This window comes from Mus pahari, chromosome 10 (genome assembly GCF_900095145.1).
Source record: "Mus pahari chromosome 10, PAHARI_EIJ_v1.1, whole genome shotgun sequence".
NCBI classification, from domain to species: Eukaryota; Metazoa; Chordata; class Mammalia; order Rodentia; family Muridae; genus Mus; species Mus pahari.
Genome location: NC_034599.1, coordinates 49,373,696 through 49,387,066, shown reverse-complemented (window position 1 = coordinate 49,387,066; position 13,371 = coordinate 49,373,696). Strand labels below are relative to the sequence as shown.

At 41.9% G+C, this 13,371-nt stretch overlaps 1 protein-coding gene across 4 annotated transcripts in view; it reads left to right on the top strand.

Annotated features, from left to right (window-relative positions):
* The window catches only part of Dmxl2 (Dmx like 2), a 135,911-nt gene that overhangs the window by 63,162 nt on the left and 59,378 nt on the right, over positions 1-13,371 (top strand). For all 4 annotated transcript variants that reach the window (XM_021205952.2, XM_029542783.1, XM_021205951.2 and 1 more), the window contains exons 14-15: positions 8,293-8,382; positions 9,916-10,039. In XM_021205952.2, coding sequence (XP_021061611.1) covers positions 8,293-8,382; positions 9,916-10,039 — 214 coding nt within the window. The remainder of the gene's footprint in view (positions 1-8,292; positions 8,383-9,915; positions 10,040-13,371) is intronic.

Here is a 13,371-nt window from a genome sequence, read left to right as displayed (position 1 = left end):
TGCTTCTCTTCTTATGCTTGCCTCCTGCCATCTGATTATCTTTAGTCCAGTCAATATATCTGATTGGAGCCTGTCCTTCCTATAATCCCAGTTGATTCAGGACTTCTCAGANTCCAGATTTCTCTGTGATTCTTTGATTGTGGGCTCCTGTGAACCTGAGATTCTGGGTGTGTCTGAGTTCTTTGCAGTCCAGCTCCTCTAAGACACTCAAATACTAGTGTGACCCAGCTCCTGTTATCCTGGGATCCTGTTGTCCTAAGATCCTGGTCATGTTACAGTGCGTGGAAATGGTGTCTACTTTGAGCACCATGGAGTTGTCTGGTCTGTTTGAAACCAACGTAAACCAGAACTGATCAAAGGGAACCTGAGTCTCTGGTCAGGAAAGGCTCTGGTGTCCTTGTTCCTGCTGTCACAGGCCCGTCACTATTGGATTGGAGCAGAAGTTGTGTTCCACTCACCAGTGATCCTAAAATTGAGCAGGCAGTCCTCTAGGGACCATGGGGGTGTCCGCTGACTCCGCGCCGTAGGTGACCCAGTACTGGTGCAGACTGGACTTGTTTGCCTGCACCTTTTGTGGTCTGTTCAGGGAGTTGTCTCCTATGCCAGTGCATTCAAGGCCATTCTCCACTTTCTTGTCTTTCAGGTTCAGTGTATTTGGCTTTTTGTTGAGGTCTTTGATCTGTTTGGACTGAGTTTTTGTGCAGGTTTAGATATATGAATCTATTTAAGTTCTTCTACATACTGATGTCCAGTTAGACCAGTACCATTTGTTAAGATGCTTTCTTTCCTCCAATGTATGTATTTCTGGCTTCTTTGATTAACAAAAAAGTCAGGTGTGTGGACTTCTTTCTGAGTCTTCCATTCAGTTCCATTGATCAACCTGTTTGTTTTATTTATTCACTTTACTTATTCACTTTATATCCCACTCATTGCCCCCTTCCATAATCCTTCCCGCATTGCCCTTCCCTTTCTCCTCTGAATGGGTGGGAGCCTCCTCAGTATCCCTTCACCCTGGCACATCAAGTCTTTGCAGGGTTGGGTGCATCCTCTCCCACTGAGGCCAGACAAGGCAGCCCAGCTAGAAGAACCTATCCCACAGACAGCTGCTGCTTTAGGGATAGACCCTGCTGCAGTTGCTCAGGACCCACATGAAGACCAAGCTACACATTTACATATGTGTGTTGAGGCCTAGGTCCAGCCCATGTATATTCTTTGGTTGGTGGTTCAGATTCTGAGAGTCCCAAGGGTCCAGGCTAGGTGACTGTCAGTCTTCCTGAGGCGTCCTTATTCCCCTCAGGGCCAACAATCCTTCCTGCTATTCTTCCAGAAGAGTCCCCAAATCCCATCCATTGTTTGGGTATGGGTGTCTAGCTGCTAGGTGAGCTTCTCAGAGGACAGCCATGCTAGAGTCCTGTCTGCAAGCATAACAGATTACCATTAAGAGTGTCAGGGATTGGTGCTTGCCCATGGGACAGATGGGTCTCAAGTTGGGCAGATCATTGGTTGGCTGTTCCCTTAGTCTCTGTTCCATTTCACCCCCACACCCCACATTTCTTGTTTGTTTTACTTATTCTTATATTTCTTGCATTTCTTGTAGACAGGATAAATTTTAGGTCCAAAGTTTTCTGGGTGGGTTGGTGTCCCTACCAGTCCACTGGGGTTCCTGCCTGGCTCTAGGAGGTGGCCCTTTCAGGTTCCATATCCCCAATGCTGTGAGTCACAACTAAGGTCACCTGCCTTGATTCTTGGGGGCCTCCCTATCCCAGGTCTCTGTCTCGTCTTGGAGATGCTGCCACCTCTGTCAGTTGCAGATTTCCATTCATTCTTATGGCCACCTGGCCATTTCTCCTGTCTCCCTATACCTAATCCTGAACCTCACCATTCCCCTCCCCATCCCTTCTCTCTCCCAGTTCCCTCCCTACATCTGTCTCTTGTGACTATTTTACTCCCCTTTCTAAGTGAGATTCAAGCATCCTTGCTTGTGCCTTTCTTCTTGTTCAGCTGCTTTGGGTCGGTGGAGTGTAGGATCGCCATCCTGTATTTTATGGCTAATATCCACTTATAAGTGAGTACATATCATGCATGTCCTTTTGGGACTGGGTTACCTCACTCAGGATAGTATTCTCAAGTTTCATCCATTTGCCTGCAAAATTCACAATGACTTTGTTTTTAATAACTGAATAGTATTCCATTGTTCAAATATACTACATTTTCTTTATTTGTTCTTCAGTTGAGGGGCATCTACAACCTGTCTGTTTTTATGCCTATACCATTTGTTTTTATTATTATTATTATTACTATTGCTCTGTAGCATAGCTTGAAATCAGGGATGGTGATATCTTTGGAAATTCATTTATTGCATAGGATTGTTGTAGCTATCTTGGGTTTTTTGTTTTGCTGTATGAAGTTGAGGATTGTTCTTTCAAGGTATGTAAATAATTGTGCTTGAATTATGATGGGGATTGCATTGAATCTGTAGATTGCTTTTGGTAAGCTGGTCATTTTTACTACATTAATCCTACCCAAGCATGAGCATGGGAGATCTTTTCATTTTCTGATATCTTTTTCAATGATTTGAAGTTTTTATCATACAGGTCTTTGACTTGCTTGGTTAGAGTTACCCCAGGATATTTTACATTATTTGTGACTATTGTAAAGATTGTTCTTTCCCTGATTTCTTTCTGAGATAGGGATAATATCCAAAATATATAAAGAACTTTAGAAACTAGAAATCAATAAACCAAATAATCTGATTAAAAAATGGGGTACAGATCTAAACAGAGAACTCTCAATATAACTTCTCAAATGGCTGAGAAGCACCTGAAGAAATGTTCAGTATCCTCAGCCACGAGGGAAATGCAAGTTAAAATGACTGTGAGATTCCATCTTCCCTGTCAGAGTGGCTAAGATAAAAACCCTAGTGATAGCTCCTGCTGGGATTCTGTGGAGCAAGGGGAGCACTCCATTGTGGTGAGAGTGCAAACCCATACAGCCACTCTGGAAGTCAACATGGCATTTCTCACAGTCGAGCTACCTCAAGATCCAGCTGTACCACTCCTGGGTATATACTCCAAGGATGCTCTATCCTACCACAAGCACACTTGCTCAACTCTGTTCATAACAACTTTATTCATAATAGCCAGAAACTGCAAACAACCCAGATGCCCATTAACTGAAGAATGGATAAAAAAAAATGTGGTACATTTACATAATGGAGTATTACTCAGCTGTTAAAAACAATACCATCATGAAATTTGCATGCAAATGGATAGAACTAGCAAAAAAATCATCCTGAGTGAGGTAACCCAGACTCAGAAAGACAAACATGGTATGTACTCACATATGAATGGTAGTAGCTGTAATACAAGGAAAACCATGCTAAAATTCACAGACTCAGAGAAGCTAAGTAACAAGGAGGGCTTAAAAAAGGACGAAGGATCTCCCTGGGAAGGGGAAATAAAATAGATTTCTCTGGTGGACTGGAGGCAGGTGGGGTTAGGAACAAGGGGGGATCTGGAGGGGTTGGGGGAGAGGAAGAAAATACTGGGAGAAACGACTGGAATTGTGGGGACATTTCAGAATAAGGTAGAAACCTAGTACAAGAGTAACCCTAGCAAAAAGTCCTCAGGGACATGGAGCCTGAATTGGCCATCTTCTGTAACCAGGCAAGGCCTCAAGTGGAGGGAATGGGACATCAACCTAGCCACAAAACTTTTCACCTATAGTTTGACTTGCTTGCAGAGTATTCTGGGACTAGAGCCTAGCATATTCATCTATCAGAGAGAACAGAGAGACTCCATCCAGCAACCGATGGGAACAGATGCTGAGTTCCACAGCTAAACATTAGTGTAGCTCAGGGAGTCCTGCAGAGGAGAGGGAGGAATGCTAGGAGGAACCTTAGGGATCAGGGACACCATAAGAACATGGCCACAGAATCAACTGTCTGGGACTCATGGGGCTTGCAGAGATCAGGGAGCCCAGAGGGGTCTGACCTAGGTCCTCTGCATCTATGTTATGGCTGGGTTGCTTGGTTTTCTTGTGGGATTTCTTTTTTTTTTTTAAATTGGATATTTTATTTATTTTCAGTTCAAATGTTACCCTCTTTCCCAATTCCCCCCCGAAACCTCCTATCCTATCCCCCCTCCTCCTGCTTCTATGAGGGTGTACCCCCACCTACCCACCCACTCCTGCCTTCCTGCCCTCACATTCCCCTACACTGGGGCATCGAGTCTTCACAGGACCAAGGGCCTCTTCTTCCATTGATATCTGACAAGGCCATCCTCTGCTACATATACTGCTGGAGTCATAGGTCCCTCCTTGTGTACTTCTTGGTTAATGATTTAGATCCTGGGAGCTTTGGTTGGTTGATATTGTTGTTCTTCCTATGGGGTTGTAAACCCGTTCAGTTCCTTCAGTCCTTTCTCTAACTTTTCCATTGAGGGCCCCGTGATCAGTTCAATGGTTGTCTGTGAGCATCTGCCTAAAAGTGGAAGCAGGGGTTTGGGGCTGTCTCTGACTCTTTTGCCTGCTTTTGAGACCCTTCTCCTACTAGGTTGTCTCGTGCCATGTTTGGTTGATGTCCCAGGGAGGAGGCCTGCTCTTTTCTGAGGGGGAGTGGATCTGGGGGCCAGGGTAGGTGTCGGGGAGAGACTGGGTAGAGGGGAGGGAGGGGAAATTATAGTTGAAGTGACAGGATGAAACAAATGGGGGGAAAAAGCACAAGAAACACATATAGATGCAGGTACACACATATTCATACACAGAAATACCGTAAGAATAAACCTGGAAACAAAATCTACACTCCTGTGCACACTCTCTAGCTATGGGTCTCTTATTCTCATCTACTGCAAGAGGAAGCTTCTTTAATAATGGACGAGAAAGATACAGATCTTTGAGTATAGTAGAGTATCATTAGGAATCATTTTATTCCTGTGTTCCTTTAGCAGAACAGTAGTATTTAGTTTCTTGTTGAACCTTGGGCTATCATAATGTCAGGTTCTTGGTTACCCGAGCAGTGTCAGGGGTAGGTTCCATCTCATGGGGTAAGCATTAGATGCAGTCAGACATTGGTTGGTCCCACAAGCTTGGTGCCACTATTGAAGCAGTGTATCTCGCATGCAGATTACCATTGCAGATGGAATACTTTATAGCTGGGTTGGTGGGGTACAGGGTGCTTTCCAGTACCATGGATACTAGTTGGTAGGGATGAAGGCTCCCGGTAGCTACCAGCCTGACTTCTCCACAGGCAGTGACTTGTGTAGGTGTTATTTTCATCAGTCGTGACTTAGCATCAGCTTGTGGAGAACAACTGTAGACCTCATTGCAGTTTCATTAGGCGTAGGAGTAAATGGAATGCAGTGTTGGGAATCTTCATTTTTATTTTATGCGAATGGGTGTTTTGCTTCCGTGTATATATGCATGTGCCTGGTGTCTCTGGAGACCAGGAGGGCATGTGGGATCATCTGGAACTGGAATTACAGACAGTTGTGAGCATCCATGTGGATGTTGGAAACTGAACCCAGATCCTCTGCAAGAGCAGCAGTGTCATCCTACAAAGGAAGATTTGTGTCTGATCAATAGCTATGACTGTTTACTGATTACAAGCAGATAAGATGATTTTTTTTTTTAAAGGCGTGCGCCACCACGCCCGGCTCTTTTTTTTAATGTTTGTTCTATCTATCTATCTATCTATCTATCTATCTATCTATCTATCTATCTATCTATCTATCTATCTATCTATCTATCTACCTATCTATCTATCTATCTATTACATGTAAGGACACTGTAGTTGTCTTCAGATGCTCCAGAAGAGGGAGTCAGATCTCATTACGGATGGTTGTGAGCCACCATGTGGTTGCCGGGATTTGAACTCAGGACCTTCAGAAGAGCAGTCGGGTGCTTTTACCCACTGAGCCATCTCACCAGCCCCCAGATAAGATGATTTTTGAAAACATTACGAACGAATGTTTTTCCATCCATTAAAGCCAGGAAATAAAACTAGTATTAATCTTATTTGGGTGTATAGAAACCTAATCTTTTTATAATATGTTTTAACTAATTTTCTTAAAAAACAGGATTGCATTTATATAATTTTTATTTTGCTTTCAGGATAATTAAGCCATTGGATCCTGTATTTAAATTTTTATATTTTGTTCATTTTAGATTTTTGCATATATTTTTATTTTTAAGAGATACCACATTAAAATTTATGTTATTTGTCTTGATTTTTTTTTTTTTTTGATGCTTTTGAAGGTCTGTGCTTCACCCACATCAACTAGTTTTGGTGTTAGCCCGCACTATAATCTAAGCTTGCTGGTTGAAATTGAAGTTATTTCTATTGCTAATTGAAGTCCTTGGTTGTAGGTTGATGGGATTCTTTATTGGCAAACTCCTTAGTCATAGTGTTGATAGAGAGTTGTGAGGAAGACAAATCCTTAGCTGGAATTTATATTTGTTCTTTTGAGAGTCTTGGCTATATATTGGAGATACCTGAGGAATTTATAGAATCACTCATCAGATTTTCCCCTAGACCAGCAGATCATTCTCTGTGCATGGTACCTAAGCATATGTGATTGAGGAAGAATCAATGTACAGCCAAGACTGAAAATTATCAAACACGTGTGTGTGTGTGTGTGTGTGTGTGTGTGTGTGTGTGTGTGTGTGTGTGTATGTTGCTAAGAATGTAACTCAGAGCCTTGTGCTCACTTGGTAAGCACTCTGCTATTGAGATACACCTCAGCCTTTGACTGGTACTCACTATGTAGCCCAGGTTGCTCTTGAACTCTGAATCCTCTTACCTCAGCATTCTGAGTGCTGGAATTAGAGGTTTACTTCACTGTGACCCATGTCTTAGGGTTCCCATTGCTGTGACCAAAAGCACCTTGGGAAGGCAAGGGTTCATTTCATGTTACAGGTCAGGTCATATTTCATCACTGAGTGAGAGCAGGACAGGACTGGAGACAGAGCCCTGGAGGCCATAAGTGTAGCACAGCCATGGAGTAATGCTGCTGACTGGCTTGTTCCTAATGGCTTGCTCAGCCTGCTTTCTTGTATAATCCAGGACCACCTGCTGGGGGGCACTGCCCCAATAGGGCTAGGCCCTCTCACATCTATCACTAATCAAGAAAATATCCTACAGATTTGTCTAAAGGCCAATCTGATGGAGTCCTTTTCTCAACTGATGTTCCTCTTTCCAAATAACTCTAGCTTGTGTCAAGTTGACAAAAATTTAACCAGGACACCCAGCTTCTAGCAGCAGCACTTCTTAGACTTTTATATACACATGAATCTGGAGATATTGTTAAAGTGTTGATGCACAGTAAACTTTCAAAAGGTACTATCTTGTTGCTATTGGTCTGTTGATGTACTTGGAGTAGCAGTCATTTTTTTGTGTGTGTTCTAGAGACATACTGGCATTTTAGCTTCGCAGGTTATAGGTCACAGCTGAGCCCAGGTTTCAATGGATAAAACTAGCAGGACGTCAAAACCACTTGTTGATATTTGAGCCAACACACTTTAAACCCCGACTCTGGAGTGAATGTACTCACATCAATAAATCCAGCCCTACTTAACCACCCATTTGATCTCTCATGACTGACTTACCCAGAATCTACCCCAGTACATGCTTTTGTGAATTCTACTGATACAAATCAGAAAGGTCCTACACATTCAGTGTGGATGTTTAGAGCTAAGCTTGGATCTAAACTTTGTTACGGTGGGGTTGTGGGGACAAAGACACTGCAGATGAGTGCTCAGACATTCAGTTATTGAAAGGTTTTTATTTAAAGGATATGGCTTTTTTGGTGAGGGTTGGAGGGAGAGACCCATCCCAGTATGAAGTTTGGGGAGTTTTAAGAGATCTAGAAGCTTTAATTTAAAAAAAAACACGTCATGTTTGAATTCAAATATAGCTATGTCAAGAGACAGACACATCTGTCAGTCAAGATCTCTATATATCATTTGGAGAATTTTACTTTCCAATGGCTCTAAACATCCATATGCCATACACACAGACATTGAGTTAGGTCCTTATCCATGTTTATCTTGGTGAAGACATTGAAATAGCTAAATGCTTTGAAGTTACAGTATTTATGTTAATATTGTCAGTTTTTCTAAGTTCGTAACTTTAGAAACAGAAATGAGAATGGAAATTTGATGTATTTCTTTGAATATATTAATTGCTATTGTCAATCAGTGATTATATGGGTGAGCTGTAGTGTCTCTGATGCTATCATATTGACAGTAGAGTGACAATTTTGATTTTTATTGACATTTTGCATTTGTTGTTTACAGAAACTTATTGGAGAAGTGTTTAACATTGTGAGCCAACAGTCCACTGCTCGACCAGGCTGCATTATTGAGCTTGATGCCATAACTGACCAAGTAAGAACATGCTTTTAAATTGGTGATGTTATATGTTGTATTTGATTCTCTTCATTCCAGAATGTTTTCGATGTACATTTTCTAGTTTTAGTGTAATTATCATTTGATAAAACATCCAGTGTCTAATGACTTAGGAGTTACTGACCTCCAACTGACTTGTATCTGTGTCATTATTCCTTCTTTATAGGATGTTTGAAACTATAACCTCTGTGTCTGTGTGCTGACTGTATATGAGATTCAGTGCAGCTGTGCACAGACTCCAGTTGTGTTTTCTCCTCACATTAGCTTTGATTTCTGCTCAGTCGGGAGTGCACAGCATTTGCTTGCTTGGACCTCTATCTGATGGGGTATTTTTATGAGATCCTTTAAAATGCAGATGAATGTAGTCTCAGCATATACTCCTACTTTGTATTCATAGTCCTTTGTGTAGTCAGGCTTCCTCTCTTCCTCCTGCATGGGAGAAGAGGAAAGCCCTTCTCCCCTGGAAGTTCATTTATCTCTGTACAGACTAATTATTTCTTTAAGGTGGAGAGAAAACAGCCATTTAAACAAAAAATGATTACTTTGAGGAAGTAACCATATATTTAAAACAAAACAAAATGAAGAATAAGACAAGTATAGAGTTATTCATCATCTTCTATGGTGCTTGCATTCTTAAGGGATATAAAGATATTTCTGCTTATATGGAGAAATTACCACATCAGCTTTTGGTAGCAGAAATGGGACTGCCAGACTCAAGTTACTAATGATACCTCCAAGGAAATCATAATTTGTTCTCAAGTTGCATTCATATGCTTTAAATCCAACTCAGTACTTTTTTCTACTCCAGACAGATCTAGAAGAGTAGATTCCCCACATTGGTGGGTGTCTTTACCATAGATATTGGTGTGGTCCACTCTCACATTACATTTACATCAGATTTGTTTCCCATCTGCTTCTGCTTTTCAGTAGCACAAGGGTGGTGAAGTTCAACCACTGATAAATGATGGATTTATAAATCTCAAGAATTTAAAACTCAATATAAGTTTCTTCCCAGTATGCTTTCTGATCTGTCTCTGTCTCTCCCTTCCCTCTTCATTTTTCTCTTCCCTCTATCAATATTTCTGTCAATTCCCTCCTCCCTGGTTAAATCCTCTTTTTCTCCCTATCTTCTTCCCTGATGTTCTTTTGTTTTGTTGGAGGTAGTAGCTGTGTGGCTGGAACTCACCGCTGCCTCAGCCTCCCGAGGACGGGGCTGTCAGCTTTCGTGCCAGGACTGTGTTCTCTGAGTTCTCTGCTCATGAAGACTTTCTTCAGTTGGTCTCTTTCCCTTGGGACAATGACCATGTTTTATAAAGAGATTTTATATTCTTATACCTGGACAGACAAAACATGTTCCAAACTTTGATACAGTTTCTATGGCTTCATGTAATGCTATAGCCCCTTTTATTTCATTCCATGTAAGGAGACTAATTTCCCTGAGTTTTTAAAGATTATACTTTGTTCATTCAGTGCTAAGCTAATCAAAGCTGCTTTCACTTATCTTGCTTACAGTGTGGATCAAATACACAGCTACTGCATGTGTTTCAAGAAGACTTCATTATTGGATATAAACCACACAAAGAAGATATGGAGAAAAAGGAAAAGGAAACAGAAATATTTTTCCAACCATCACAAGGTATGTTTTTTGAGGGAGGCAGGGAGTGTTAGCTGATGAAGTGTCCTGACTTGCTGTCATTCCAGACAATAAACTCTCATCTGGAAGAACAGACAGTGAACTTGCTTAATCGTTAAACCCTTCCAAGCTTTCATCACGTGTGGGTATCCCAAGGCGGTTGGTCACTCTGCAGCTTTGGGCAGGAAGTCAGCAGTCAGAGTTGCTAGTGCTGGAGAGATGGCACGGTGGGTGGCTAAGAGCACCTGCTTCTCCCCAGAGGGCCCATGCTTAGGTGTCAGGAAAGAACATAGGTTTTCCATAAGATCTTTCAAAACAAAGAGTAAAATGTTTAGTTTCAACTTCAGAATTTACCGCCAAGTATTTCTTTTAGAAATTATGATTTTTGTATTAATAGAAGTCGTGCTGAATTATAGTGAAAAGCCATGTCCTTTTCTAAGAATTTATTCTCTATAATGAGTACCACTTTAGTTTGCAAAGGGTTTTCAAATACTATTCCCCTTTGATGTATTTCTTATGCCTCTGTCAAATTAACCCCCCAATTTTTTTTAATGCTTCTTGAAGCTTTTCTCTTCTGTGTGTAAAGTTTCTCTTTGTTTTCCCTCCTGATTTTATAACTTTTCTTTTTTTTTAAAAAAAAAAATTTTATTCACTTTACATCCTGATCACCTCCCCATCCCTACCCTCACCCCTTACAGTCCTTTCCCCCTCCCCTTCTCTGAGAGGGTAGAGGCCCTGATCTGGGTATCCCCTCACCCTGTCACATCAAGTCTTTGCAGGGCTAGGCACATCCTTTTCCACTGAGGCCAGACAAGGCAGCCCAGCTAGATCATATCTCATGTATAGACAACATCTTTAAGGATAGATAGCCCCTACTCCAGTTGTTAGGGGTCCCATATGATCAAGCTGCTCATTTGCTATGTATGTGTGGGGGACCTAGGTCCAGCCCATGTATGCACTTTGGTTGGTGGTTCAGTCTCTGAAAGCCCTAAGGGTACAGGTTAGTTGACTCTGTTGGTCTTCTTGTGGAGTTCCTTTCCCCTCCAGGGCCCTCAATCCTTCCACAAACTCTTCCATAAGAGTCCCCAAGCTCCTTCCAATGTTAGGCTGTAGGTCTCTGCATCTGTTTCTGTCAGCTGCTGGGTGGAGCCTCTCAGAGGATAACCATGCTAGGCGTCTCTCTGCAAGCACGTCATAGCATCAGTAATAGTATTGGGGATTGGTGTTTGCTCATGGGTTGGGTCTCAAGTTGGCCAATTATTGGTTGGTCATTCCCTCAGTCTATGCTCCATCTGCCATCCCAGCATTTCTTGTAGACAGGAGAAATCTGGGGTCCAAAGTTTTGTGGGTGGTTTGGTTTCTCTATCGCTCCAATGTGTAGATGTACCACATTTTCTGTATCCTTTCTTCTGTTGAGGGACATCTGGGTTGTTTCCAGTTTCTGGCTATTATGAATAAAGTTGTTGTGAACATAGATGAGTAAGTGTCCCTGTGGTATTGTGGAACATCTTTTGGGTATATGCCCAGGAGTGGTATAGCTGGGCCTTGAGATAGAACTATTCCCAGTTTTCTGAGAAACCGACAAAGTGATTTCCAAAGTGAGTTGTACCAGTTAGAACTAGCAGTGGAGGAATGTTCACCTTGCTCCACATCCTTGCTTGAACATTTCTTTAGGTGCTTCTTGGCCATTTGAGATTCATCTGCCAAGAATTCCCTGTTTAGTTCTGTACCTGTCTTTTCTACCCCCTAACACAAAGGAGAGAAAAAAAAAAGAATAGAAAGAAAATGGAAGAGATCCCTGAGTAAAGTCAGGGATCAGAAAGGGGGAGATGTTATTACTAGATTACTTCCTTTGCTTAGGGTATGGAGTATCTTGGGAAAAGTTTGATATCTAATTTCTTCTTTTTCTTGTTTCTTCTTTGTGCACAACTACTTAACAAACTACAACCAACAGTAAACACCAACTAACCAATCAACAACCCAACAACAACAACTCAACAACAACAACCCATCCTGCCTCTGGGGCCCTAGCATTTATAAATGGTCCCCAGAATTCAGTGTCACACAGTCACAGACTTGCTAGAACATGAGGCAAATCATAGTCAGCTGCTGAGGTCAGTCCAAAGCAACCCCATATTCCCATACCTAGGATCAAAACAAAAGCATACTTCTGTAATATTTCTTTGTTTTTCAAAGAAACCAAAACTCCACAATTGTCATTACATGGCTGTTCTTGGAACACAGCTGTTCTTGTCTTAGCCAGGGCTTCTGTCACTGCATGGAACACAGCTGTCTTAGCCAGGGCTTCTGTTATTGCGATGAAACACACGGCCATTATTATTATTATTATTATTATTACCTTGCTAATTTATTATTATTATTATTATTATTATTATTATTATTATTATTTTGTTTGTGAGAGCATGGTGTGAGTGTGTAGGTATGCATGTGAAAGAGGACAATATTATGGGGTTAGCTCCTTCCTTCCATCTTTTCATGGGCTTGTTCTGGGAACCGAACTCAGGAAGCCAGGCTTGTGTAGCAAGCTCCTTTACACATTGAGCCAACTCATTGCCCTCTTTGTGTACATTGGACAGAGCGCAGTTAGTTTTAATAGCTTTGTACTTCTTGACACAAAATATATGTTAAAAATAATCCTTAAAATGAACTCTTACTACATTAGTCTGTTTTCTGATGTATCTCAGTAGTCCAGTGCCATAGAAGAGTTTGGCTTATGATTTTTGGTCCAAGGTTGAAAGACTGTATCTATCTGATGATAGACGAGTTCTAGAGGCAGCTCAGAATGTCATGTAGAAAGAGAGAAGGAACAGACCTCCTCCTTCTCCCTTTTAGAGAGCTACCAGTATGACTCCACCATGATTCCCTTATCTAACCCTACCACCTTTAAAGGATTACGTTTCTACCTTTTTTTTTTTTCAAGGTGTTCCACATGGGAGAGGTTTATTATGCGGGAATGGAGGGCAGCGATGCGGGTAGAAGGGTAGAGAAGAGGAGAGAGAGAGAGAGGAGGGGTTGGCTTCTTCTCTTATACAGAAAATGACGTCACCCCAGTGAGGGCGGGAACTGAGTCAAGTGGATTGTGGGATAGAAGGTCGTTGTCCTGGCAATGCAGGTCAAGGGTCACATGGTTAGGCGGGGCTTGCAGTATCCTGGTGCTAACATTCCTCCCTTCTTGTTATTATAAAAGAAGGGGAGAAACAGAGAGGGGAAACCAATGGAGAAGAGGGAATAGGCGCATCGTGTCTCTTAAGCTACTCCTGCTGTTTAGGGGCGTAGTCAGGGTATATCTGGTCTTCACCATTGGAGTCCGTTTG